Source organism: Anomalospiza imberbis, chromosome 4, assembly GCF_031753505.1.
Source record: "Anomalospiza imberbis isolate Cuckoo-Finch-1a 21T00152 chromosome 4, ASM3175350v1, whole genome shotgun sequence".
Taxonomy (NCBI): Eukaryota; Metazoa; Chordata; class Aves; order Passeriformes; family Viduidae; genus Anomalospiza; species Anomalospiza imberbis.
In genome coordinates, this window is record NC_089684.1 from 43995213 (window position 1) to 44020681 (window position 25469).

At 44.1% G+C, this 25469-nt stretch overlaps 1 protein-coding gene across 4 annotated transcripts; it reads right to left on the minus strand.

Annotated features, from left to right (window-relative positions):
* On the minus strand, window positions 1–24758 carry USO1 (USO1 vesicle transport factor). 4 transcript variants are annotated; one of them, XM_068188173.1, is made up of 25 exons: window positions 24620–24758; window positions 24271–24357; window positions 24085–24149; window positions 19642–19721; window positions 16359–16459; window positions 15355–15457; window positions 15162–15217; window positions 14795–14915; window positions 13422–13600; window positions 12851–12991; window positions 11936–12024; window positions 11248–11402; window positions 10792–10997; window positions 9969–9989; window positions 8171–8281; window positions 7401–7519; window positions 7011–7192; window positions 6034–6155; window positions 4964–5102; window positions 4044–4207; window positions 3734–3823; window positions 2907–2993; window positions 1499–1597; window positions 822–1037; window positions 1–438 (listed from the first exon to the last, which is right to left on the minus strand). In XM_068188173.1, exons 1-25 carry the CDS (start codon window positions 24683–24685, stop codon window positions 337–339), a joined length of 2901 nt encoding a protein of 966 aa, XP_068044274.1. In that variant the 5' UTR covers window positions 24686–24758; the 3' UTR covers window positions 1–336. The 4 variants fall into 4 exon arrangements, with proteins under 4 accessions (XP_068044274.1, XP_068044273.1, XP_068044276.1 ...); XM_068188172.1 differs by having other exon boundaries at window positions 10792–11003; XM_068188175.1 differs by lacking the exon at window positions 9969–9989.
* Window positions 24759–25469: the final 711 nt, after the last annotated feature.

Here is a 25469-nt window from a genome sequence, read left to right on the forward strand (position 1 = left end):
TTAAACCAAATATTTGTGTATTTAATTATGTTAAGAGCTCAAGGAAGTTAAAACCATAGACAAATGCACAGAACCGTCAGTGACAATGAACCAAGGCAGCAACATTGTCATTCCCTGCTTTAAACAGTGTCTGAAGCAACTTCTAAACAAGTACAACCTGGGATATTCATGTAGAACTGAAACTGTGATTTGTTTCCTTTACCTAGTAGGAAGGATTTTCCAAAACTTGAGTAACTTATAACTAGGCCCATGGTTGTCATTTCCCCATGTGCCTCCCATAAGCAGATGTTTTCCTTTGTACACCAGTAATAGATTTTTCCCCCAAAACACTGCAATCTAGTTTTCATGGTAACACACAACAGCATTCTCATCTTGTTCCTCTTCATCCTCATCTTCATCCCCTTGATCTCCAGATTCAGTATCATCTTCATCTTCAACCTGAAATACAAGATCTATTGTGAGCAGTAATATCGCTTATTCTGATCCAACCTTTTGAAGGCAAGACAAATGCTGAGCGCAAATAAACTTAAAGATAACCTAAAACGACTATGCCACATCAATTAATGCTTATTAAAGGCAACTGTCATCTCGCAATGTCCATAGTTCTTTACTTCTCTGCTGAAGAGAGAAGTGGCTGACCACTGGGGACAACAGGCAGTGGTCAACTCTCATTGACGGCTGCCAGAAGTTCTTGAAAAACTAATTGATAGATTTAACTTCCCTCTATAGAAAGGGGCCTCACCAGACTTTCTGGATCAAGGATTACCGTGCCCAGGCCTGTCTCAGACCCAAGAACTCCCTGGATCCATTCCTTCACTTACCGCTACACCAAAGTCCTTCAATTTCATCTTCTGTGCAGATATTGTCTGATCCTGGTCAGCCAAAAGCACCAGGAGATCATCCTGTTCCTTCTTGGATTCTGCAAGTTCTCGCTGCAGTTTACTGTTCTTCTCTTGCAATATAGCAACCGTGCTAGTGGATGAGTCCAGCTGCTGCTTTAGTGATTCCTTCTCCTCAGAAAGGGATTTGACTTGACTCTGGCAACAGGAAAATCCCACATCAAATTACAATACAAGCATAGGTAAAGCTGAAGCCCTGTATCCTTCCAACACATCCTACACATAATCTTTGGCAGCTCCAGCCCACCGTTAGTTCCTGTGGCCTTGTTCCTAAATACACTTAAGACATCCTACACAAACTATTATAGCTTGGATAAAGCAGGAACAAATATGAACAGTTACCTTCCTCCCAGTCAAACTGGACTGTCTGTGTCAGAGTAAAGCTACACCTTAGACTGTCCTTAACAAGGCCTTAAAGACAGACAAATTTTTATTTCCCAGGTGAAAAATGAAGGAGACATCCAGCTTCCCTTCCAGAGCCTGAAACACTGAGGATGCTGAGGAAACAAACCACTTTGACCAGTCCTGGCTACTGTAGAGGCCTCCTAATTGAAGGCTGAGTATCCAATGGCTTGGTTTGGTGCTCACCCACTACCCACCTTCAGCTCTTTGATTTCTTGCTCCAGTCGTCCCTCCAATTCTGAGCTTGTTGCTGCTGTTGCACCACTGTCTCCTAACATGGGACCTGCAGTTGAATTCTGTGGACAAGGAATTCCCTCTCAGTTTTGCACATACTAAGACAGCAAGCTGAGACATTAGACAGACCTTTTTTTTCAAAGCATAGTGTCTTTTTACAGCATAGCCAAGGTATGGTGATGACATACACCCCATGCTGCAAGGCATCAGCAAACAGATCTGTGCTTCCTCGGGTCTCAGACTTGTACACACATGTACACACCAAGAAGACGACAAAGCAAAACCTTTATTTCATAGCAGTTGCACTTGAAAGATTTGCAGATTTTTTTCTAGGCAGACCCTATTACAGGCAATCAATTTTTGCTCTGATACTTCTCAAGTGACACAGAAGTCTTTTTATTAGGCTAAAGCTCCAATTCTTTGCATAAGGCTACTAAAAATAGCAACAGTTTCATCTCAGTCAGCCCTACACAAAGTTATTTCCAAAATGTGGCAGCTGCCTGTCAGCTACAACTGCCACATGGCACAGATTTGAGACCAATGCTTCTCCAGTTGGAGCACACTTAAGCCAGTCCTCGAAGGAAGGGAGGCAGCAGGATGTAGGGTGGCCTGACAGCTGGAGGGACACCGGGACACACCTCCAAAGGTATCATTACAAGCACATATGGCCAGCACATGTGCAGTGGCATCTTCCCTCCCAGCAGCTGAGTCTGCCTCTCCCAGACCGTACATTGAACACTTGTTTGTCAGCTGGTTCTGGGGCCCCTGTTCCTGCAGCATGATTTATTTGTTAGCTCTGCTGTGGAAGTGTCTGGAACATTTTCAACTTGTTCAGGTTCTGCAGCCCAGCACTGCTTTTCTAAAGCAGTTTATTAGTTTTGAAGACAGTCACATTTATATAGCCACAAAGCTTGACTGCTTCATCTGTTCAGTACACAAAAAAACCTCTGCAGCATTTGGAGGCCTGCACAGACAGATGCCCCTATCATTTGCCCTTGAACTAGACGTCAACTTTCAAATTAGTACCCTCAGCTGCTTGTAAGAATAATGATCTCTCTCACGTGTATGGTATCACACTTTGTGTCTCACAAAGGGTATTTAGACTAAATTAGAGCATAAGCTTGGAACAGCCAGGTGTTTATAATTGTTTAAAAATGCCAAGGACCACTGCCATCAGAGAGAACTAACTTGACTAAAAGTCCCCTCTACGCTCATGAAGGATTTGTCTGGGTAACTCATGACTTAATTTGAAACCCTGCTGGAATCACTTGCCAATGAGTGCACTTATAAGGAGCTTGGTTTAGGAAAGTAGCTACAGACAGTAGCAGGAAGGCAAGTCTTAAATAGAAGAAAGAACTAATTCACCAGTACCATCACTTGTAGCTTTTGATTCTCCATCTGAAGCTTAGAGATTTCCGCAGACTGTAGTTGTATCTGACTCCTGAGCATTTCTAACTCCTTTGGGAAACAGAGACAAAGCTTCTCAGTTAATCTGATAAAACAACGTATTCACATGAAATTTTCCTGAGGTTAAATGCTCCCAGACTAACTGCTTCATACTAGCAAATGTAACAGGAAAGCTGCCTCTCAATAAGACCACAACAGCTCTTTCCTGAAATGACAAGGCTAGAGAGCAACATGCACCATTGTCCACTCTGCTCTTACAAACCCTCTTCTCTGGAATGCCCAACCAAGGCACCTGTCTGAGCCTCAGTCACTTATAAAGGTGTTTCATACCACTTGCACTCCATTGGTGTCCTCTGTGCATTGCCCCTCTAGGTACAGAAACCCATGATGACTTGTTAATCCAGGCACCATTAGTTCTCCAAACAGAGGAACAGAGCCAGGTATTTTTTGAGCAACTGCTACCTTAAAGAACTGAATCTCCAGTTATTTATTCTGTGCTGTACATCTAATACCTGCAAACTCTCATATCAACATTTAAACATACATTCTGCACTGGATAAATACATTTGGAAGTCAGTTCAAGTGTCTTCTGCTGGCTCAAACCTGCTTAGCATAAACAACTGATTCATTTTTAGATGCATAAACTTGATACTCCATGATTAGGACCATCACAAAGATGCCTGATGAAACACAGCAACACATTCAGGAATCAATGCTCCTCCCTGAGGAGTAAAGCTCCCTTCCCATCCCAAGCTCCCCCATTCAGCTGTGCTGAAATACCACAAGTTCACCTTCTGTAGCTCATTACTGTGCTCCAAGCCACCAAATCTGCTGGTCTGTAAAGACTGCTCTGAAGTTCCCATTTCCAACTGGGAAGAATTCTGAAAGAAAAATGGGGAAAAAATCAGCTTTAGTACTAGAATTCTAAAGGTAGTCACATTGTCGAAAAACTCACAGCTGTTCTTGTATTACCAAATTCCCAGCAGAGAAATCACAAGCAGGCTGAGCAATGCACATCAAAGCTCTCTGATGAGAGCAGCTGGTTGTGTCCTCTGAGGTGGGTGCAGAAGGACCTTTCACCAGTGCAAATGCAGCACTTACCAATTTTTCTATCACAGAATCCTTTTCCTTTAACTGCCCTTGCAGCAGCTCATGCTTGTTTTTCCAGTCTTCCAGTTCCTCTCTCAGTTTGCTCACTTCTTCTGTCTGAATGCCATTCATCTGCAATGCGTCACCATGGGAATTATGATGCTGGGTGTCCTTTCCTAGACAGCAAGAGGTTACAACCAAGGTCAAACAAGCAGTTCCGTAACTTAGTTTCCAGCAGACCAATCAAAGTACTTGTTACTCATCCTGCTCCTGCCCCACAAGCCATTCTCTTCCTAACTAAAGGAGCAAAGCACAGTACTTAAGAACTCTCTACATATAAAACAGAATCAACAGTGAAGAGCTCTCATTTGCCATTCCTTTAGGTACGTGTGCTGCCCGCTGCTTCAGCCATTCCATTCATCCAAAATAACAGCATGGACACATTCTGAAGGTAATTGATTCCTTACATGTTTTTAATCATAAGTAATCATTAAGGCAGTTTGGGTATTTTTAATCATGTCATGTATACCTTATCAGGCCTTTTGACCCTGGGATAAGGAGAACATACTGCCCTGATTTACACACTAAATTAGCAACTTCCCTAGTGACAGTAACAGGCTTCATCTTGCACATCTGCTAGACCATCTTCCCCATTTCACACTTGCATTCCAGACCCAAACTTCAGCCCACTCCAGGGCCCATCTGGTCATGTTCTGAACCCGGACAGGCAGTAACTGGCTTGGATTGACTTGACCCAAGGCAGAGGCAGCCTCTCCTAGCAGCTCCCTGGCAGCCAGCAGTTCCCACTGCAAGTGTGAGCTCTTAGACTCACAAGGTTCTCTCTGCTGGAGCTCTGCTGCAGCTCGCCAGAAGCCACAACATCTCTCTCTGCACAAGCAAGATGATTTTATATTGTCACTCATGAAGCCTACCCAGCTGTACTTTCAGGAGATTATACTGGTCTTTATGCTGTTGGATCTGAGACACTTGCTGTGTGACTGTAGCCTGGAGCTGTTCATTTTGAGATGTTAAAGTGCTGATTCGTTGTTTTAGTTCTTCAAGTTCCTGGTCCTGTGAAAGAAAAAAAAGCACCATACTATATACATACAGTAGTCATATATATATATAGTTATACTATTAATTCTGGAATACAATTCTGTCAGGAAGGTGAAGGAAAGCAGCAAAGCCTGAGCTCCACCACTTGGTGCTACCCAGGACAGATGAGCAGGAGAGCCCCCTGCAAACCTAGCGCTAACTATGCCTAGGAAAAACACCGAGCAAAGACAGCAGCAGCCTGTCATACCAATAACAGGAGGAGAAAGGGAAAGGTGGGAAATTTGCTGATTGTAATTTTTATTTAGCATACTAAAGCTTGCATTTGTTTTGTCTACTACTCCAGGAGTCTTTAAAGAAATCATGGTAACTACAGACATCACATGTTCATTAAAGACTCTGGTAGTTCCAAAACATCCCTAATGCCTCACATACCCCATGCTTTGATCTCTGAACACAGAACACCTGCTTCAGTTTCCCATTAGCAGGTTAATTAGCTTTGTTCCTCTACCTCTCCATCTAAGCTACAGCAATAATACAAGGTAACTACCCCTGGAAAAAGGTTTTGAGAGTCCAATCCCAGCAGATACAGCCAAACTTCACCAATAAACCATTTTTTCATTCAGCCCCATTTTCATCTGTCCAAGTGAGAGCCCAGAACTAAGAATTGTATCTCTGAAGGGCTGCAAGTTCTCCAGTTCCTCATTTGAAATGAAAACACTCCAACACAGGTAAGAGCATGTGGCCCAAGGGAAAAAAAAAAGACTTTCACCAGTGTTCCAAACACCGATATTTCAGTTGAATCTTGACATGAGTGTTGTTAGAAGCATTTCTGCATTGCTAGATTCCCTGTTACTTGTTTTGGAACAAGGGGGATTGAAGTGCACTGCAGTGCCTCCAAAGACAAAAGTGACTGCTTTTAGAGGCACATGTATGTGCTCCCTCTTACCTGCTCTCTAATGACTTTTTTGTAGTGAGTCACAATGTTGTCATGCTGTTCCAATGTCTTCTTGACCTCCTCTTCCTTTTTATCTTCCTCGCTGGACTTGTAAATTGCTTTACTTATGACACCTGTCAAAAACAGTTTGTCAGCTAGAGCCCAGTTCACATCTTGGTCCTCAGAACAGTCTCACCGTTTGAGTTCATTGCATTACAAACTGAACTTGTACATTAAAAAAGGGATTGTCACAGATTTAATAGAAATGGTGACTTTATTGCAGTTTACACATTTACTGCTTTCCTCTGTTCCAGGTAAGTAAATGGGTGTTTAGAGTACTTCCTATGAAAAAAGCTGTGCTCTACTTGCACTACGGCTCCACTACAGCTGCAGCCCAAATCATTCTGTGAATAAGTTAAAGACTTAGGACTGCAAGAGCAACAGGCAGATGAAAATGCTTGGGCAAACTCATCTTTACCATTGCTGCTTTAAGGTTTTATCTTGCTCTACACTGATTTAAGTTCATTGCAATATTAATAAACAGGACACCAGTCAGATGTTAGACTGATGACAACCTGTGAAGCACACACTAAAGCAAGTGTCCATTTCCTAAAAAGCCAAGAATTTCAGCATTCACCTTTTTGAACTTATCAATTAGAACCAGCAACTATCTGGATTATGTACTTCAACAAATGAAGCTTCTATGACCATTGTATGTGCTCAGTACTTGAGTTTCCGTGTGAGCACAGGTAAACAAACGCCTCTTGGCCAGTGTGATAACTCACAAAATCTATTGATCATCATTTCACTGAAGAATACCAGGTTAGAATATCTACCTAACACTTAAACTGCAACTTGGGTATGTGATTACTTACAGCTATTATCGTAACTTTAGTGTCATGACACTGCTTTCAACAGTAACACAATATGTTTGGTAGCTCATCCATCAGTTTATGACAAAAACTAGAGAAATGAGTGTAACATCTCACCTTCCAATTCCTTTACCAGCTTTGTAAATTCATGGTCAAACATCATGTGGTCTGGACTAGAGAAACTAGGCTGTGGTTTCTGAGCAGCTCTGGAATAAAGTTCATGTTTGCTAATGAAGCCAAGCTTCTCAATGAAGTTCTCCCTGCCAATCCTCTTCTCAATCAGCTGCTTCAGTTTCTCTCTGCAAGGAACAGACAAATAAATGCCAGTGCAGCAACAGGACAAGAAGAGAACCCATCATTCCATCAAGGTGGGTTCTGCAAACACAACTCTTATTATCTGTCTCAAGTCTTAATTCCACTGCTGTCCCACTTCAAAGCCTCTTGAACCACCATCTGCCTTTCACAGAACCTTTCTCTACAGTCCTGTTACTTCTCTATCATACTTACTTCCTGTAATTCTCAAGGGAATTGTCATTGTAGTAGATGGAAATGCCAAGCAAAAGTGCACACAGGCCTTGGACAAGCTGCTCCTCTTCTCCAAGGTTTTCAGCTATCTGCCCTGTGAGCTGGAACTCTTGATAAGGATATTGGAGATATTTCATCATCACAACACATGTAACACTTCTCCCTGTACACATTCCTTTCTATTTACACACAAACCCAAGCTTTGTTAGGAAGCAAGACAAAAGAGCTGACAAAACCCTTGCAAAGTTAACTCCTATTTTGAAGGACTCAGGTGATCAGTGGTTTCCCATAAATTTCTCAGTAGCTGTCTGTTTAACCTGAGAGATTTATTTGCTCCAGAGCACACCTGCAGTGTAGATAAAGGTGCCAGTTAAGCTTTACGTGCTCAGGCACTTGACTAGTTTTTTCCTGAAAAGCAAACAGAGAAGTTAACGGAAGTACAAAGCATTCTTTTTGCCTCTTGAGTGTAAGTTTAATTCACACTAAAAATACCAACAGGCTTGTTGCTCTAAAAATTCACTTGGCTGGCAGACTATGACAGTTTTTCACACTACTTTGGTATGTGCATCTTACACACAAGTCAGTGTACACAGAGCACTGGCAACTAAAGACTGATTTTGTCTCTTGGCCCAGTGCATTTTCTGTTTTGCAGAATCCCCATAAGCAGATCTAGACAAACATTTAACTTGAACATGAATAACCCAGCTTGTGGCTAAGCAGGGGTTCCACTCTGCAAGCAGGTCAAAGGATACAAAAGGCACATTGGCTGGATTGTGAAGGAAGTGGGTGACAGCAATGGAGCAGTTGCTCAGCCAAGTACAAAGCAACATCAGTAGTCCAACCCTGGTCTGTACTTTGCTGCCCTGTGAAGAATGAACACTCCCATCATTATCTTACCACAGAGAGGACTAAAATACAAACCCAAGCTGTATTGGATCAGAACTCACCTACTTCCACCTTATTTTTTCATAAACTGCAAGTCATGTCTTTCCAAACACCTGTTTGTTAGTTATACTGAACAGCTTTAATGCTTGGATAAAACAAGGATCAAACCATTCACGTTGAACTGTCCTCAGAGCAAACCAACAAGCCACACAGATGTGAAATATTACTCAATGCAAATCAGCACCAATATAAAATTGTTAGTTCTGCATTTTTAATACAAGGGTGACATGAAGAAACATACACAAAACCCCTTGAAAAAAAGGAGCAAGGTCTATATTAAGTGACATAAGGATTCCCTGGAAAAGATGCATCACCAAGACATACCCTGCTGACTTAAAACTGCCAGGTGTTCCTAGTATTATCTTCTGAGTAAAAGAACAATAATCCTGTAATGGCATTTGGTTCAAACAATAGGCACATTAAGCCAGCAAGGCAAATGCTAGCTGCAGCCTTTTATTTATCCTAGACAGACAAAATTAGTTTTTGTCTCCAAATTGACTGTTGCCAATTGTGTTTCAGCTGCAGGTATTGAGGCCCAGCTGAGCTAAGACAAGCACCCATCTCTTCCAACAGTCAACATTCAGATGGCAACCAAGGAAAGTGAAAGTGTTCCCTCCCCCACTTACAAACACTGGCTCTAACTGTCCCAGCAGGATTTGCCAGCCCATGCACACTGGGAATAACCCTGTAACTGGCAATGCCCCTACGGCACATGGCCGTACCTCAACTGTCTCCAGCCTTGGTACCTGTGGCCCTCGCCTCCTGAGAAACATGGAGTTATTTCTGCTTGTGCAGCCCAACACTTCAGCACACCCACATGCTGGACACAGCTGCAAACCACATTTATTCTCAAGCACTGCCTGCTGTTCAGAGGTCAAATGGATGTGCTCTGCCTAAGGATTTTCACACAGCCCAAAACATCCTCTCTAAAAACCAGCTGTTTTCTAGACATATCATGATAATAACACCTACTTTGACAGATGACAGCTCCCCATGGCTGTTCCACAGTTCAGAGCTGGTAATAACACTGAGCTGTGATCAACAGGGTAAAACACAACAACTTCACAGCAGAAATACTTTTTTTTGTGCCACCAATAACCAACTCAGCTGTGTTTTAATTAATAGCCTGGAAACCAAACAACTCTGCAGGGATCATCTGCTCATAGAGATCCCTGCTATTCACAAATAGGCAGGCTAAATGGTTTTTCCTCTAGCAGTCAGGACATCAGCAGCATATCCCCACTTCCGATGGTACCAGTGTTTGCTACAGGCCCTTCAGAAAACACTATTTCTAACAGTTGTAGGTTTCCTTAGAAGAAACCCCACCTATTATATGAACAGATGGTCCATTAGTTTGCCCCCCAAGAAAGAAAGCACCCGTGCTGCCCAAGATACATATCCCATAGTTTTGGGAGCACCCCCGGATTCCCCTGGAGGCACCAAGAGTTTGTTATGCTAGGGAAAACCCAAACCACAGCAACACAAAGCTGTAAGTGGAAACACATCAAAAAGCAGTTAAAGCAATTCTCCCCAGCAGACCCCAGACAAGAGGGAAAGGCCTGCCTTTGGCAGGAAAATGCACAAGCTGTGCCAAAAAATACATACCCGTCTGTCGATCTTATCACCCTGCAAGTTACACACATATTACTTGAGAACCTTCAAGTGAAACATTTCAGAAACATCCCCCCATATCTGAGTCCCTTTTGTCATGTAGTGCTGAACAATCACAAGCATTTTTACTGACTCAAATTTACCTTACACAGACATTCCAGGAATAGGATAAAAATGAATACTGGCTATTTTTGGCTAAAGCAGGAGAAAAGTCATAGGAACAAGTTCCAAAATCCAGCTGTTATTTTCACTTGCAGAAAAATCTAATTGCCACCAGAGTTAACCAACTCCCTCCTAGTAGGCTTTTACCTGAATGGTTCCAACACAAGGAGGTATGGGCCAGGAGGTGAACTTCACTCACTTGACATTTGCCAAGCCCGGTATGTTCAACATGTTGAACAAGCTCAAAAAGGTTTTATCTTTGCATAGCAAAGCCAGCCATCAATACATGACAGCCTGTTTTTTTCATTATGTTTCCAGTTAGCAGGTTCAGGTTAAATACCAAAGAGGCACTTCTTCAGCAAAAAACATGAGTGGGAATTCTGCCAGTTAGCCTTGTCCTTTAAACCAAGTCTAAGACCTGGATGCTTTGGGGCCACCTGAGAAGAGTCAGCATCAAGCAGCAATCTGATTGAAAAGCAAGATTTCTTCCTATTCTCCTCCCCTCAAAGGAGCTTTAAACAAAGCTTAAAAAACAGCCTGCAAAAGAGAATTCTCCTCCTTATCAAGCCAATACTTGTGTCAACACCATGGCCCTGCCCAGGAGGGACACTACCCCTGGACACGTGGAGCTGCAGCGGGGCAGGTGGTGCCGTACCTGCGAGAGGATGTTGGTGCACTGCTGCAGCAGCGACACGGGCGGGTTGCCGATGCTGGTGGCCAGCTGGACCCGCAGCAGCTGCTCCTTGAGCGTGGCGTTCTCCTGCAGGGCGTGGGCCAGGGCCACGGCAGCACACCAGTTGGACAGCGAGTCCGTGGAGAAGAGGCCCCCGCAGAGCAGCTGACCCGCCGAGACAGAGTTACCTGTAGCTACCAGAGCGGCCAAGAGGTACAAGGGAGATTAAAACAAGCCAAAGAACTGGCAAAATATTTCCAACAACACAGCTAAAACACAGAAAAAACAAACTAAGGAGGTTTTAGACAAATCTAAACCCAGTCACTCTGCCCAGACTACTCACTGAACAGCAGGTAAATAATTTCTCACGAGACACCAGGTGGTGCACTGGACAGGTGCTAGCTCAGAACCCACTGCAGAAATGGTGCCCTGGCCTACCATCAATAGTGGATGGCAGGAGCGTTGAGACGATTTCTCCTTGTCCTTTTTGGTTTTTGTACAGAAAGCACTGGAAACAGTAGAGAACAGCACAGCGGAGCACAAACGGCTGCCTCTCGTTTACCATGGACATGAGCAGCACTACGATTGCAGGCCTGTTGGGAAAGCCAGGAAAAGCAGAAAACTGAGAGCAAGGACAAGTTGAGAACTGAACTGTGAATGAAAACAGCTGCAAGTATGTAATATGGACATATTTCATGGTAAGGAAAGATACTGTGGCCTACCACTGCATCTATTACTATTTCAAAAAACGGTATTAAAACCCAAGGTGTCAAAAGTTTTTCAGTTATTTAAACACAAAATAAGAGATTGATTATCCATTTCCCTTGGCTCTAAGTCCTCTTTGGACTATCCTCTGGCTAACACCAACAGCAGCTCATCCTGATCAAGGAATTTTTCAGTCACTGCTCATTTGTTTTTCAGGTACCACATAACACCAGTTCTAGGCCTCCTCTCTCGGCAAACACACCTGACACCTTAACGCTGTAGACAACACACCCTACATGAACTTGAAGCTGATCAAGTTACTCCAGATCATAATTCCAAGTGTAGAATCAAAAAAATCTTTTTGATTCCCCATACCAATACCTTATCACCTAACAGAGTTAGAACACTTTTCTTCCTCTACCTTGGTGGATTAGAAGGTGCATTTACAGAGGCAAAGTAGTCTTGATTTGTCTGGCATCCTCGGATGACCTCCGATACAGTATTAATGGTCTAGGGAAAGGGCAGAGAAGAAAGTCAAATCCATGTTTAAATCTGAGCCATGGTCTACCACCTAGAGCTTCCAAAACTATTCCAGTTTACCCTGACAGTTCAGTACTGAGAAGCACATATGAAGTCTCAGCTCAGAGACTTAAGTAAAACCAGTGTGACTGAAATAAAGGCATTTAACAGCTGTAAAAGATACTGAGCAAAGCTTAAGGGACACAAAGCTCAGACACCTCCAGCTTCATTTTGTCTGCCAGATCAGTTTTTCTATGATAGCAAAATAACAGCTAAACTGCACATCTTTAAAAAGTGAAAAGGTGAAACCTTTTAAGAAATTAACAACTGGAATAGAGGAGTCCACACTCAATCCAAGCACATGGTTTTATCAAGGGAAAAATCCCCCACCCTACATTGCTGGCAGGGCTTTCTAGAAGCTAAAATCCCTCATCACTGGAAACCTATCAAATTAGAATATCTGTAGACTCTCCCAAAAAAATAAAAACAGCAATAAACCCACCCCCAAACCAGGAAAAGTCATTAATCAATTCAGCTGCTCTGGGATATGCTGAAATCTAAAGGAAAAAAAAATACATTAACCCAAATTCCTTCTGGTTGCAGAACACCAGAAATTCACCAACATAAATGACTCTGCCATTTACACTGCCCACACAGGAAGCTGACACCTCTGGCATCTCAAACAGGTGCTTAGAGGCCAATACTTGTTAGAGGCTAACAAATATTCAGTTAGCCTCTGCAGCAGCTGGTTATCCCTGCAGAGTGCTGTTATCACCCATCTGGTCGCTCCCACCCCTCCATCCACTGCGCCTCTTACTTCCGTGAGGATATCAGCAGGAACACCGGTTGCCATGAGGATGGTGCAGAGCTGCTGCAAGAGCCCACAGTGGAACATGGCCTTCTGACAGCTGCTGGTGGCACCAGGAGGGTTCGTGGGGGACACCAGGACCCGCACAAGCTACAGAGGAGGAAACATGGCCATGTGAACAGAGCCTGGGACCTTCTGAATGCAAAACCAAAGGCATGTAAGGTTTCACTATAAAACAGAATTGCTTCTTAAAATGGAGACTGGAGACAATGAACAGAATGTTTATCTCATTGCTACATATGGCTGCTTGATTTTCAGTTTTATACCAGAGCATTCTTTACATAGAACACACCTAATCATGTTCTTAGTTTAAATCTGTTACACCTCAGGTGATATCAAGTTATGCAATATGCCAGCCATCACAGACTCACCTGTGACAGGGTTTGCGCTGAAAGCAGCACAGCTCATGAGCACTGGTGGCTAATTCTGAGCTGAAGACCTGGATTTCACAGTTGTGACATGACACTTTCCACTGCTCAAGAGCTGACATCAGTAATTAGGAACTGTAAGAGCATCTTACCTGCAGCATCAGGTGAAGATTAGTTACTTTCTGTGCAGACCACCCACAGTTGTCATCTCCAACCTCAAACCAGGGCTTCATACGCTGAATGTATGAACCTTCCTTGAAGAAGTTCTGATTGGAATTATTATTCTTCAACAAGTTTTGCAACAGGAGGAGACAGTCTTCCACCACTATGCCTGAGACAAAGTATCACAAGGTGAATCAAAATACACCACATGGAAATAAATTAGCTTGTCCATACACTGCAGATGTTCTAGATGTAACATCTAGAGTCCAAAGTACTAGAGAACATGCACAAGTACAAAGCAAATTCCCAAAACATGTACAGCTCATATCAGTTAAGTGGGCAAATGGGAAAAACCACCAACAAAACTGACCATCACTGTGTGTCCCAAAGTTCACCTGTTCCAGCATCAGACTACACCGTCCCTATGAAACGTACTGGAAGCTCCTCCTGAACTCCGTTGTGATTCTGAGGCAGCACCTCCTCCTGCCTCACGTATTCATTCTCTACAATTACTGGCTACCATCTTCAACTTATTTCTAATCTACTTTTTAGTTTTTGAATTACACTCAGATAAAGGCTCCTCCTATCAGAGGAACAGACAAGTAGCAGGGGGGAAGGCAGAGATGTCTCAGGACATAGGAATTTACATAACGAGTCTCCTAAAAATATTAACTGCCTAAAATAGCAGCTTTAAATCAAAGGTTTGCTGATCACTTCCATGCCAACATACCTGGAATAATACAGCTGGGAGAGAAGCAGTAACTGCTCCTGCAGCCCACAGAAAGGTCATGGAACAGCAACCTGTCATGCTACTGAAATAGATTGTAGTAAATGCATCACATATTGATAGTAAAAAAACCAAGCCCTCAAGTGCTGCATTGTTCTTTGCTCCTTGTTAAAATTCTTTTCTCCTCCCAACAGGTGACTGACTCCTCAAGAAGCTGACCAGAAAACTGAAGTTGTTGGTGCAGCTGAAGGATCTCAGCAAGCTGTTACTTCCAGCCACTCCAAGCATCCAAGGATCTCGTGGGAAGAAGGCAGATGCTTAACTTGGTAAGTGACAAATGCAGCACAGACATGCGACACTGCCATTCCAAGCAGATACATCCGCAGGCCTAGGTCAAGCAAGAACACACTAACTGATGCACACATGCTCAGAGTGACCTGGTGTTTTAACTAAGTATGCCAGCTTTTCAAAAGACAGCTACCTGGACAATCTGATTTTGCTTATTTTGTTACAACCAGTCTATAAATTTTGATTCTTTTACCCACTGACTGAGTTCCAACCTCCCACTAAGGTAAGCCTGGAAACATCAGCTCATAGTTGCAGAAGCACAAGGCTAAGTCTTAGAGTCCACTGTACCTCCATCGCTGTTTCCTTCCTCTGTTATGATATCCAGAAGTCTCTCAAAGGCATTTTCAAAGGCGACAATCTTCTGTATGGCTGCATTACTTTTGGTCAACTGCTGTAACAACAGGACTCCCTTGACAGGAGGAGAAGAAAATAAATCAAACCGGGCTTTCATAGAACTCCATTGTTTTTCACAAGTCCCAGCTCTTGGGAGGATGCTGAATCAGCAGCACAACCTTCAGCCAGGATGACAGGCACACCCCCACACCCTGCAGCTCAGCACATGCACACCCCCCATGGACAGCAGGCATGGGTTCCTCGGGCCTCCACGCACTGGCACAGAAGATGCCAAGGGGCCCCGCAGAAGCCCTGCACTTACATCGTTGCGGATAACCTCCCTGGAGTCTGCAAGCAAATCCATGAGGCGGGAAACACCTGCAAGAAACAGTGCAAGGTGCAGCTTTTTCATGCTGGAGCTCTTTAAAACATCTTGCTCAAGACTCTTCTAGGCCTCTGCCATGTCTGCTGAGCATCAAGCTCCAAGTGTATCAGCAATGGATTCAAGCACTTACCCATGGGGCTGACCAGAATGATCTGCTGCACTTGAGGCCCTTGCTGCTTTAACAGAGATGTCAGTAGCTTCACTCCAGGCCAACGAACATGGAAATCAAACTCCTGAAAGGATGGAAAGGAGCATGTTAGGTAATGAACTCCTCAGTATTTAAATCAGATACACTGACAGTTCCTTAATACTGCTCAAAGCATGACATAGGTTCCACACAGGAAAAGTAGAATATCATGCTTTTTACTGAAGTTGGACTACAAAGGAAAGGAAAAAAAGAAGAGAGTATTGTGTTGTTGTCTCTCTCAAGCACAATTATATGCTTAGTTTGGGAACAAAAATTTTAACAGCTCCAAGTAAAAAGGCAGTCCATGAGGACAAAACCATTGGAAAATGAGTCAATTATCATGCTGCTGGAAAGCAGTCATCCTTTCCACTTCAACTGCATCTCAGACATAACTGTCTCCTGATGATTTAATGATCATCTAAAAAGTAATCCTTGTACAAGGGACAGCCACTGCTGTTTGGGGAACAATAATCTTTATTCATTCTAATGAAGTAACTAAACCCCTTTCTCAAGTAACAAGGTAAGAGAACAAGGGGAAGTTTAGATTAGTTATTCAGGGAAACTTCCAAAGGTGGTTGGGCATTCCAAAGAATGCCCAGAGCAGCAGTGGAGCCATTCCTAAAGTGTTCAGGAATCGTGGATGTTGCACTTTGGGACACAGCTTAGCAGTGAACATGGTGCTGCTGGGTTAACAGTTGGATTATGTGATCCTGGAGGCTTTTTCCAACCTAAACAGTTTTGTGATTCTCTTCCATGCTCCCCTGCTTTAAAAGCTGCACCACTGGTGCTCATCCAGGTCAGTCCTGACTCACCTTCAGCCCCACCTTCACTGGATGCTGGCACACCTCAGCCCTGACACCAGCTTGACAAGGACAAAAACATGGCTCTCTTCATTAGGTAAAGCACCACCCATCTCTCAGCAGCCTGAACATGACACAGTTACTCACCTCCACCAGAGTCAACAGCAGAGTGACATTTTCTTGCTGTTTAATGAAAATCTCTGTGAACTGACTCCCCAAATCATCAACTTGTTTTGCTGAGTTTTCTTCTGTAACAGCAAAAAACAACATATTGCAACACAACTAGAACAACTTGAGCAGCTGTGATTTTTATTCTTACTAAAATAAGGCCATGGGTGACCATAAAATTTGGAGTCACTGTTATAAATGTTAATTGAATTATTTTCAAAACAAACACCAAAACAAGCTTTTCACAAAACAAAAACCCTGCATTACTCTAAATGTAACTTTTCAATCTCAGCAGTTATATCCCCATATAACTCCAGTAATCCAAAAGGGCAGCCCCTAATGAGTAGCCTACACTGATGGACAAAAGCAAAGTACATGTCACACCAAGAGCCTTGAAGGGTAAGGAATATAAATAATCTAGAGCTAATTGCCCAAGATATCTTAATTCTTCTATTGGGTTTAGCAATAGAAAAAGACCTAAACATCAGCAAGGGAAACGAGTCACACAGACAAGCATCAAAACCTCTCACTCTTGGAATCTGAATTGATTTCAAATGTGCCGGAATTGAGCGCCATTCCATTCTTCACCCTACAGTTAATAGAATTGGGCTAGCACTTTGTCTTACCAAATTATTTCATGCATGATTGTTGCATGAACAAAAAACAAATGCTAAAGTATCCCACAAAATGACCAAACTCCACGCAAGCAACATGTCTGCACCACTGCTGTTTTTCTAGGCTGAGTGACAATATACGTAACTGTTCCACAAAACAGTGGTTTATAGGTACTACTGGTTGGCATAATTAAGGAATAGCAGCTGAAAAACTGAGCAAGAGCAACCCTAATTCAAAGGGAAAGTGTTAGTTTTAATAGAAATAAACAGTAAAGCAAGTAAATTTCTGACTTTGGATTTTGTCCTCCAAAAACCACTCTGCTCTAAATTTCTAGATGCAGAAATTACAATACGTTACAAAAAAAGTTGAAAGGGAAGACTGTCTGCACACAAAACTATGTGCAAAAACAGCTCTAGCTCTGCCACCTAGCCCCCACCAGGACAGAGTCCTACTGCAACCTCTCTGAAGCTGAGGGTCTTACCAAGTCTAGGCCATTCCTGAACTGACATATATTAATTTACAGAAATGAAGATTAACAACTCCACACAAGTTCAACTTCTGTATTTGCTGCTGTAGAATAAACGGCAACTTAGCTGGGAATTAATCACACATGGACTGCACATCCTGGCTGCAGGCCAAGGAGAGAGAACCCAGAAAACTGAAACATTTTACTATCAAAATTAAGTCAAAATACTTGACTTAGACTTAACCATGAGCTGTGACTGAATGCCCTTGTCCCACCCTCAGCTGCAAACAGCAAGTGTTTGAACTCTTGCTGCCATCTGTTGCCCTTGCACAAGCTCCAGGTGCTATGGCAAAACCTGAGCAGCATACACAACTTGCACAGCCTCTCTTAGGTTGTAGTTGGTTTTTCTTACTCTAGCCCAGTATTCTTCTATGAAAGGGCCAAATCACTTTTTTTCTGTTCAAGTATTTTTCTGCTACATTTAATAAAAAAACAAACAGGCAAAGGGAAACACTATTTTCCACTTACATCACAGATCTTGCAACCAGCCTTCCACCCATAATTGTTCCTTATATCTGTCTACACGTACCCAGGGCTATCTCAAATCAAGCCAACAGCTTCCATTCACTAAGATCAGATCAATTCACTACCAAGCAGCACTGCAGACTAGAATTTAGTTTAAAAAATAAAATCAGTTTCAAAAAGAGAACATGCAAAGCATTAGTGCCAACCTAGGGTAGAAGTGAATACTGTGAATATTTTAACACGCATTGCTTAAAAGAGACACTGTGAAGGACGCTCACGTGCAGCTGATGCATTGGTGTCCAGCTTCAGGGCTTCTTGCAAACAGAAACTCTGTTCACTAACTTTGGTCCCTTAGAATATTACCAGTTTGGGGCTGCACACCTTTGAGATCCTTAGCAAGAATTTACCATTACTGCAGTCTCTGGGGATCTGCTGACATTCAACATGCCAAATGACAGGAGAAGTCAAATGGAAAAGACACTCGAGCTCCAAAGAGTAAGAATAGAGCAGAAGGCAAAACGCCTTCCCTGAGCTTGAGTGCAAGTTTGTACAGTGTCCTTTTTAAACAGCAGCAAGTGTTACCAGCAGGAGTAGTGACTAGGGCTAAAACAAAGTGCCATATTTATATAAGTAAACGTTCTTTTACCTTCAGAGTCATCTGTCAGTGCAGATAAAATAAAAAGAAACAAGAGACAGGTTTACCAGTTGAACAGCTTTCCACACAGCACAACCAATTACAGCATGAGCTCAGGTTTGCAAAGCAGCCATCCCAGCTTCCTACAGCAGCTGGATTCCTGTGGGAAGTTCTGATGGAAGGGGTCCAACTGAAGCATCCCATAACCCTTACAACCCTGGTCATCTCTCACACACAACTCCAGCTGGACAATTCTTGGCTCTCCGGAAAAACTTCACAAGAGTTTTGTCCAGTCCGTGATCAAGGCCTCTACCAAAAACATGAATACACCAGCACTATGAAACTCTGATCTTGTTCTAAACCTTTTTAATCAAGACAGGGAACTGGAGGAACATGGAAAAGAAAGCCAAGGAAGCCAAGCACAATTTGAAAAGTGGTTTAGAATAACATTCATTGGCCTTGGAGACCGGTTTAATGGCCTTCAAAAATCAAACAGGTAGGAGTGGCATGGATTTTCACAGCCCAGCTGTACAAAAACAAGTAGAATCTTTCCAAGTCTCTTTATCCACTGGCACAGCAGAGTTGAAAAAGGTTTTCACACTTAAATGTGGCACCTCATTGCAGGTACCTGAGAAGTTATATCTCAAAATCCTTGTTAAATCATGAGATGGTAATGAAATGAAAAAAAAAAAATGGTAATTTGACAGTAACAGTCAGAACTATCCTTTCCCAACAGCAAAGAAGGACTTGACTCTTGACTTACAAACTAGAAAAAAAGTTCCCCATTCCAACCTGGCTCCTGTTCAGAGAACAAAGTTTTTTTAATTAATAAGCAAGAGATCCAGTGTTACTTCAATGCAAGCTACATCCAAGATCTTAAGCATTATCCTAAGAGCTACACACAATAACAAAGCAGGTCTAGGTGAGCATTAGTAAATCACAGTATTACAGCTGGTAACTTGAACAAAGCACCAAGGAAAGCAATGCCACAGTTAATACAACTATTACTACCAAGTGCTTACCTTGCTCCTCCTCTTCTAGGTCATTCGATATAACATTGTAGAGTGTGTCCAAAGCATAGCCAATTATTTCAGAATCTGAACTGCAAATGAAAGAACCACTTTTCTTTAATGACTTATTTCCAACTACTCTTACAACATTGCTCTTCTGCCCAGGCAGTTGCCTTGGCAGCACTAGGCCAAGTAAGAAGCACAGATTTACTGCAGCACCACATAACCATGAGCTATCTGCTCCATGAACAGAGTCAAGCTCCTTTTCCCAGTTCCATTCCTTCAAGTGAGCCTCAGGAAGTCTGGTGAAACCAGATGACCATAGGACTCTTCACTGTAGGTGCACCTTTAATTTTCCGAGTCACTCCCTCCAGCCTGCTCCTATCCCAGCAGAAATTCTAGGAATACTTCAGACTTGCCAGAAGATCACCCAGTGAAGATGCAGACAAGCCTTAGCATTTCCCAGGTGGGACCCTCCCTGCTACACTGTCAGGCAGAACCAGAGCCAGACCTCAGAGCTCCAGGGGAATGCAGCAGCTGCTGTGTATTCTGACAAACAGGTGGCCTCCATGTCACCAAACCCACTAAACCTAATTATTACAGGGTTACGTACTCCAGCATCCCCAGGAAGCTGCAGGGAAGCCCAAAGCATTAGTTCATCTGCTCACACCCAGACTCTTCTCTCAGGAAAGACCTGTTTCTTCTGCATTACCAAGGCTGAACCATGTGTAAACCCTATGCTACAACCAAGACAGCTCAAAAGTTTATGGAGCAAATTATAACTATATGATCATTTCTGCTACTTGCTTTCTTGCTCTTAAACCAAAAGACAATGAAAGCAGTTGGTTAAAAAAAAAAAAAGGAAAATAAAACATAAAACCACAGAGAAAGGCGTATCCAAGTGCAGAAGGACACAGCTCACAGCATTTTCATGACTCTATCAAGCATCTGAAAAGAAGACTGTCAAAAAAAACCCCTCTCACTCCAGCTTTTAAGTATTTACTCTCACTGATCTCCAAGGCATTCCAAGTAAGGCTTTCACACCAGAGATAAATTTGCACTTCACGAGGCTGCTAGGCCAGTTTAGAGCAGAGGCCTGAACAACCACCTAATCTTTTAGTCCACGGAAGCAGCCTCATCTAGCAGGTATGACCACATCTCCAGCTGCTCATGCTTTCCCTTTACTGTCATTTTTGTTCTTGAACACACTACCACAAAGTCTACACTTACCTTTTCATAGAAAAAAAACAGATCCACATCTAAAAACACACAGAAAGTCTTTCTTGGAAACTTGAAAAGCAAGGCTGCAGCTTGGTGGATTCTTTAATGTCCCTTGATAGGGAAATTACAGCAGCTCCAAAAGAATAAGCACATTAAACCTACACATGATTAGAAGCAGGCCTTGTTTCTCTGGTTGAAAGACATCACATCACAAAACGAGGACAGCAGCGTCCCACCTCTGCTGTTCACTGCCTTGCCACCAGCTGCTGTTCAGCACATCCCACATCTCGATTATTCTGTTCATGCTGAACTGTCCAGCTTTTACTGCACAGTAAAAGCCATTCAAGAAACAAGACTTCTCAGGCATCCCTAAGAGGCAGCCTTTGTGCAAGGCAACAGTCCAGCAAAAGGCACCTCAGCCAACCTGCCTCTGCTGGTGGTGATTTTCCACAGCACCCAAACGAGGTGTCAGGGACCCCCAAGTTCACCAAAAACAACAGAGCAGAACCATGTGGAAGTGAGGGCACCTGTGCATGGACTGTCCTGCACATGGATAACCTAGGTGATCATTATTCCCTTAGGGGAAAAAAAAGGCCATCTCTTAGGTCCACATATTAAGCTCCAAATTCTTTCAACTCCTTCAACTGTCACACTGAAATTCAAAAAGCTTTTAATATACGTAGAAACAAAGCAGTTAAGGATCAAGTTGACTTGTCACTCCAGTACCTTTTCCCACACCAACAGCTGAGTGGTATTGCCCAGTTCTACAGTCAAATGCCAAATTTTATTCAAAATAATCCCTGGTAGGATGTAGCAACATCTCAACAAGTCAGTAGAAGTCCTCTACCAGATCACTATTTCATATCACAAAATAAACACATGGCATAAGAATTCTAGTGTATGTAAGTCTGGAACATGTAAAAGCTGACTCAGGCTCCAGGATGCCCAATTCACAGAACTGGAAAACTTAAAAGAAATCACTTCTCTATGAAACAAGTTTTAAGCCCTTGAGCAGGAGACAGAGCTTCAGACAACCTACAAGTAAATTGTTTAGCAAGTGGAATGATGTCTTCCACTTAAGAAGCAGCATATTGCTGTTTCAGGGTAAAGGCTGTAACTAATTCACAGCAAGACCCCAGGTTCCAAGGAACTGAGAACTGGACACAGGCAGAATTTATATTTTTCTAATCAAATTAAACCCGCTGTCATCTTAAACTTCACAGCAACACATGCAATGGGCCACAAGCCAGCACATGCCCATGATTTGTGTGAACACAGTGACATGTGAGAAGACAACTTCAGTCGCTCATTGGCCTCTCTCCTTAAGCAGTTGCAGGGCAAAAAAAAACCCAAAAAAACCAACAGGTGGAAAAGAGCATTTTCCACTTCTGCATAAAGCTTCAGGGCACTTCAGGTGGACACTGGAAAGGTCCAAAGATCAGACCTATGGGCCCACAGCAAAACAGCAGCCTCCCATCAGACTAGGCTTTGGGGACAGCTGAGCCTGTGACTCACTTATTAAACACTGAATCAGTTCAAGTGATTTTGATTTCCACTGAAAGAGTCCAGGAAACCTCACCTCTACCATTACTGACACCAAACAGTAGCACGAAATCCAATGTGTAACAACTGCACTGATCACACACAGAGACTACAAGTCTTTCTCCAAGAAGCCACAGCAACCAACATTTGGCCCAGCTCATGTGCTGGCCCACCAAACAAGCAATAGCAAATGACTCTAGCAACATCTTGTCAGAGCAACGTCTTTTCTTCAGCTGAAAACCCCAAAAAAACCCCATGTATTTATTATTTTCTTTCCACTGCAGCCTGAGTCTCACAAGACACGTGCGCCGAACCCCAGCACACAAAATTTCCAAAGGATCAACTGGAGCCCAAAAAGCACTGAAAAGCCTCAACTTCCTGCCCTAAAGCGTTCAGGTTGCCTTCTCAACTGGATCAGTAGAGCCCCGCCTCCCTTCTCAAAGTTCAAATCTGCCCTCCGAGCAGATAAGTGGATGAAAGTAGGCTCCTTGACCTAGTTTTTTTAAGGGCTTCCCCTTCACATCCGTGACAGTTACTCCTATAACCTTCCCTTTCACTGTTTGCACCAGGTCAGACGTTCAATTGTAACTACCCAGCCCGCAGAATAGGAATAACATGGACTTGCCTAGACAGCAGCCTCAGACCTTTTTCCCAGCTGGCATAACTGGCCAGGCAAGAAAGGCCTCAATCGGCACAGTTTCAAGTCCTATATCCATAACTGGGGCAGGAGGCCGCCTGGTAGACACTGAACTGCAGCTTTCCTAATTCTCCTCAGTACCAGCATCAAAGGACATGCTCTTCCTTCCAGTCTATGCCCATCTAGGTATTCCACAGGCTCATGACTGTCTCAAATTGACCAGCTTGAGGTTCAAATCCAGACCGAACAACTATCCCCTTACGTGTGCCTACCTAAATACCAAGTATGTGCAGTATTTAAAGCTTAAATCCAAGGACTGCAAACAGGTTCCACAGTACAACATGTGGGCACTGTCAAGTACAGCAGTGATTGCAAGGATGGAAAACAAAGACATTTCAAACACTGGATTGCATAAGTATTACATTCTAGTCCACACAGAGCATTCAGACTCCATTCCACCTGCCTTAGCAGCAGCCTCGGAGCCCTGCTCTCCTGTTTGCCTGAACCCAACTTGTTTTTGACACGCATGAGCAAAAACACACCCCTGCTGACTTTATTCTTTTTCTCTTAATTCTGTCTAGCTCACCTTTTGCCCAATAACAGCTTGATCTGGGTTATTCCAAACAGTGTCTTTAGTTAACATGATCCATCTGGACTCAACTTCCTACAGGAGTGCAAAGACAGCCCTGAGAAGCATTAAGACATACTTTGGTAGAACCTTCACTCCAGAGCTGGTCTTTCTGTCCCTCATCCTGGTTCCTGGAATTCTTTCTTTTTACCTCCAAATAGGCTCGGAGGACATTTACCTTAGAGTAGAACCTTCACTCCAGAGCTGGTCTTTCTGTCCCTCATCCTGGTTCCTGGAATTCTTTCTTTTTACCTCCAAATAGGCTCGGAGGACATTTACCAGCATAAAAAGCCAAGGTGGCAGAGGAGTTCTCAGAAACCCAGCTGCCCTCCCAGCTTTGTCGGTACAGCGCGCCAGGTCTGCATCTGCTGTGTCAGCAGCAGAGCAGGGTCAGGCCAGCAGCCCAGAGCAGCTGCAGGATGCTTACCGGTCTGTCTGGAGAACGTGGATGAGGTGTTCCATGGCTTGTATGCCGACCTCCAACCGGTATTTCTGTTTGGAGAACACACGAAACAGTTAATGGTCGAGGCCAGACACCAAACAAAGACTTCTTAACAGTACCTGACAAAGCTACTTGAAATTCACGCCGCTACTCAGGAAGTTGGCTACGTACCTTGGATAATGACTTGAGAGCACGTACAGCATCCCTCCGGTCATCCAGCAACGTGGACGAAGCTACGCGGTCACACAGCTTCTGGATCTGGAAGGGTACGTACAACACACGGGATAAGCCAGCGCGGCGCGGCTGCAGGGGAGACTCCCGACACACAGCCTGCGGTCAGGAACCGCAGGGGAGAGCTGCTCCCTGCCCGTTCCAGCCAGCAGCTCGCGGCCCCGAGCAGGACCGGGCACCACCCGGGCCTGTCAGAGGCAGCGGCGCAGCCGGCGGCGACGGGGCGGCCCCGGCCGGGGCCGTCCCGGCCCCCCGGCCTTGCCCCAGCCCGGCCGCGTTCCCCGCTCACCGTGTCCGCTCCCGAGGGCTGCGGGCCGGCGCTGGGGCCGCCCATGACGCCCCGCAAGAAGTTCATGGCGGCTCGGCCCGGCCGGCGCTGCCGCCCCCCCGCGGAAGCGGCCGCCGCGCCTGCGCTGCCACGTGGCGCGGCCGCGGCCGCGGGCGGGGCCCGGGCTCCGGGGGCCGCGCGGCCCGGCAGCAGCGAGCTGCGGCCGGCAGCGAGTGCTCTTCCCCGCGGTGCTCGGGTCCCAGGGCGCGGCCTGCCTTCCTCATGAGCAAAGGTTCGCTCGCAGTGAACAGCGGATCCGCAGGGGTTGGGGGCATTAACCTCTCTGAAAAGTACAAAAGCGCACAACTTGAGCACAGTTCCCCCCCGCGTCTCGGGCTCTGTGCATCCACAACAGCCCCTAGGCAAACGCTCAGGCTTGGAATTCAGAAATTGCATTCACTTCTAATGAAAAACAGCAAGGTGATAGCTACCCTTAACTACAAGTAGAAAATATCCAAGCACTTTTGAAACTGAGTCACCTCAGTGAGAGCTAGAAGCTTACCCAGATAAGACTGACGGTTCAAGTCCAAGGGCACCACGAAGTTCTTAAATTACTTCCAGATCCTGAATGCCCCCATTGGATGCTACTGCGACATATTTGGGATTCCTAGTGAGGAGCAACAGTCAAGAACCAGAACCTCAAACCCTTCAGGCACTGCACTCATACACCAGCTCCCAGCCTGATGCTGCTTTCCTGATGGTTTCTGGTAGGGTTTGACAGTGTTTGGCTTTCTACATATCCAATCAAAGCAATTTTAATTGCAACCACAGCACATGGGCACAGAAAGGGCCAATGCCATCAGTTCCAAAA

Excerpts from the sequence above, each read along its gene's own strand:
- USO1 (XM_068188172.1), bottom strand. The coding sequence starts at position 24,685 with ATGAACTTCTTGCGGGGCGTCATGGGCGGCCCCAGCGCCGGCCCGCAG. Across the intron at positions 24,358-24,619 it reads AGCCCTCGGGAGCGGACACG|ATCCAGAAGCTGTGTGACCG; the intron begins GTGAGCGGGGAA and ends GTACCCTTCCAG. Across the intron at positions 13,601-14,794 it reads GGAAGGAAACAGCGATGGAG|GCATAGTGGTGGAAGACTGT; the intron begins GTACAGTGGACT and ends ACTTTGTCTCAG.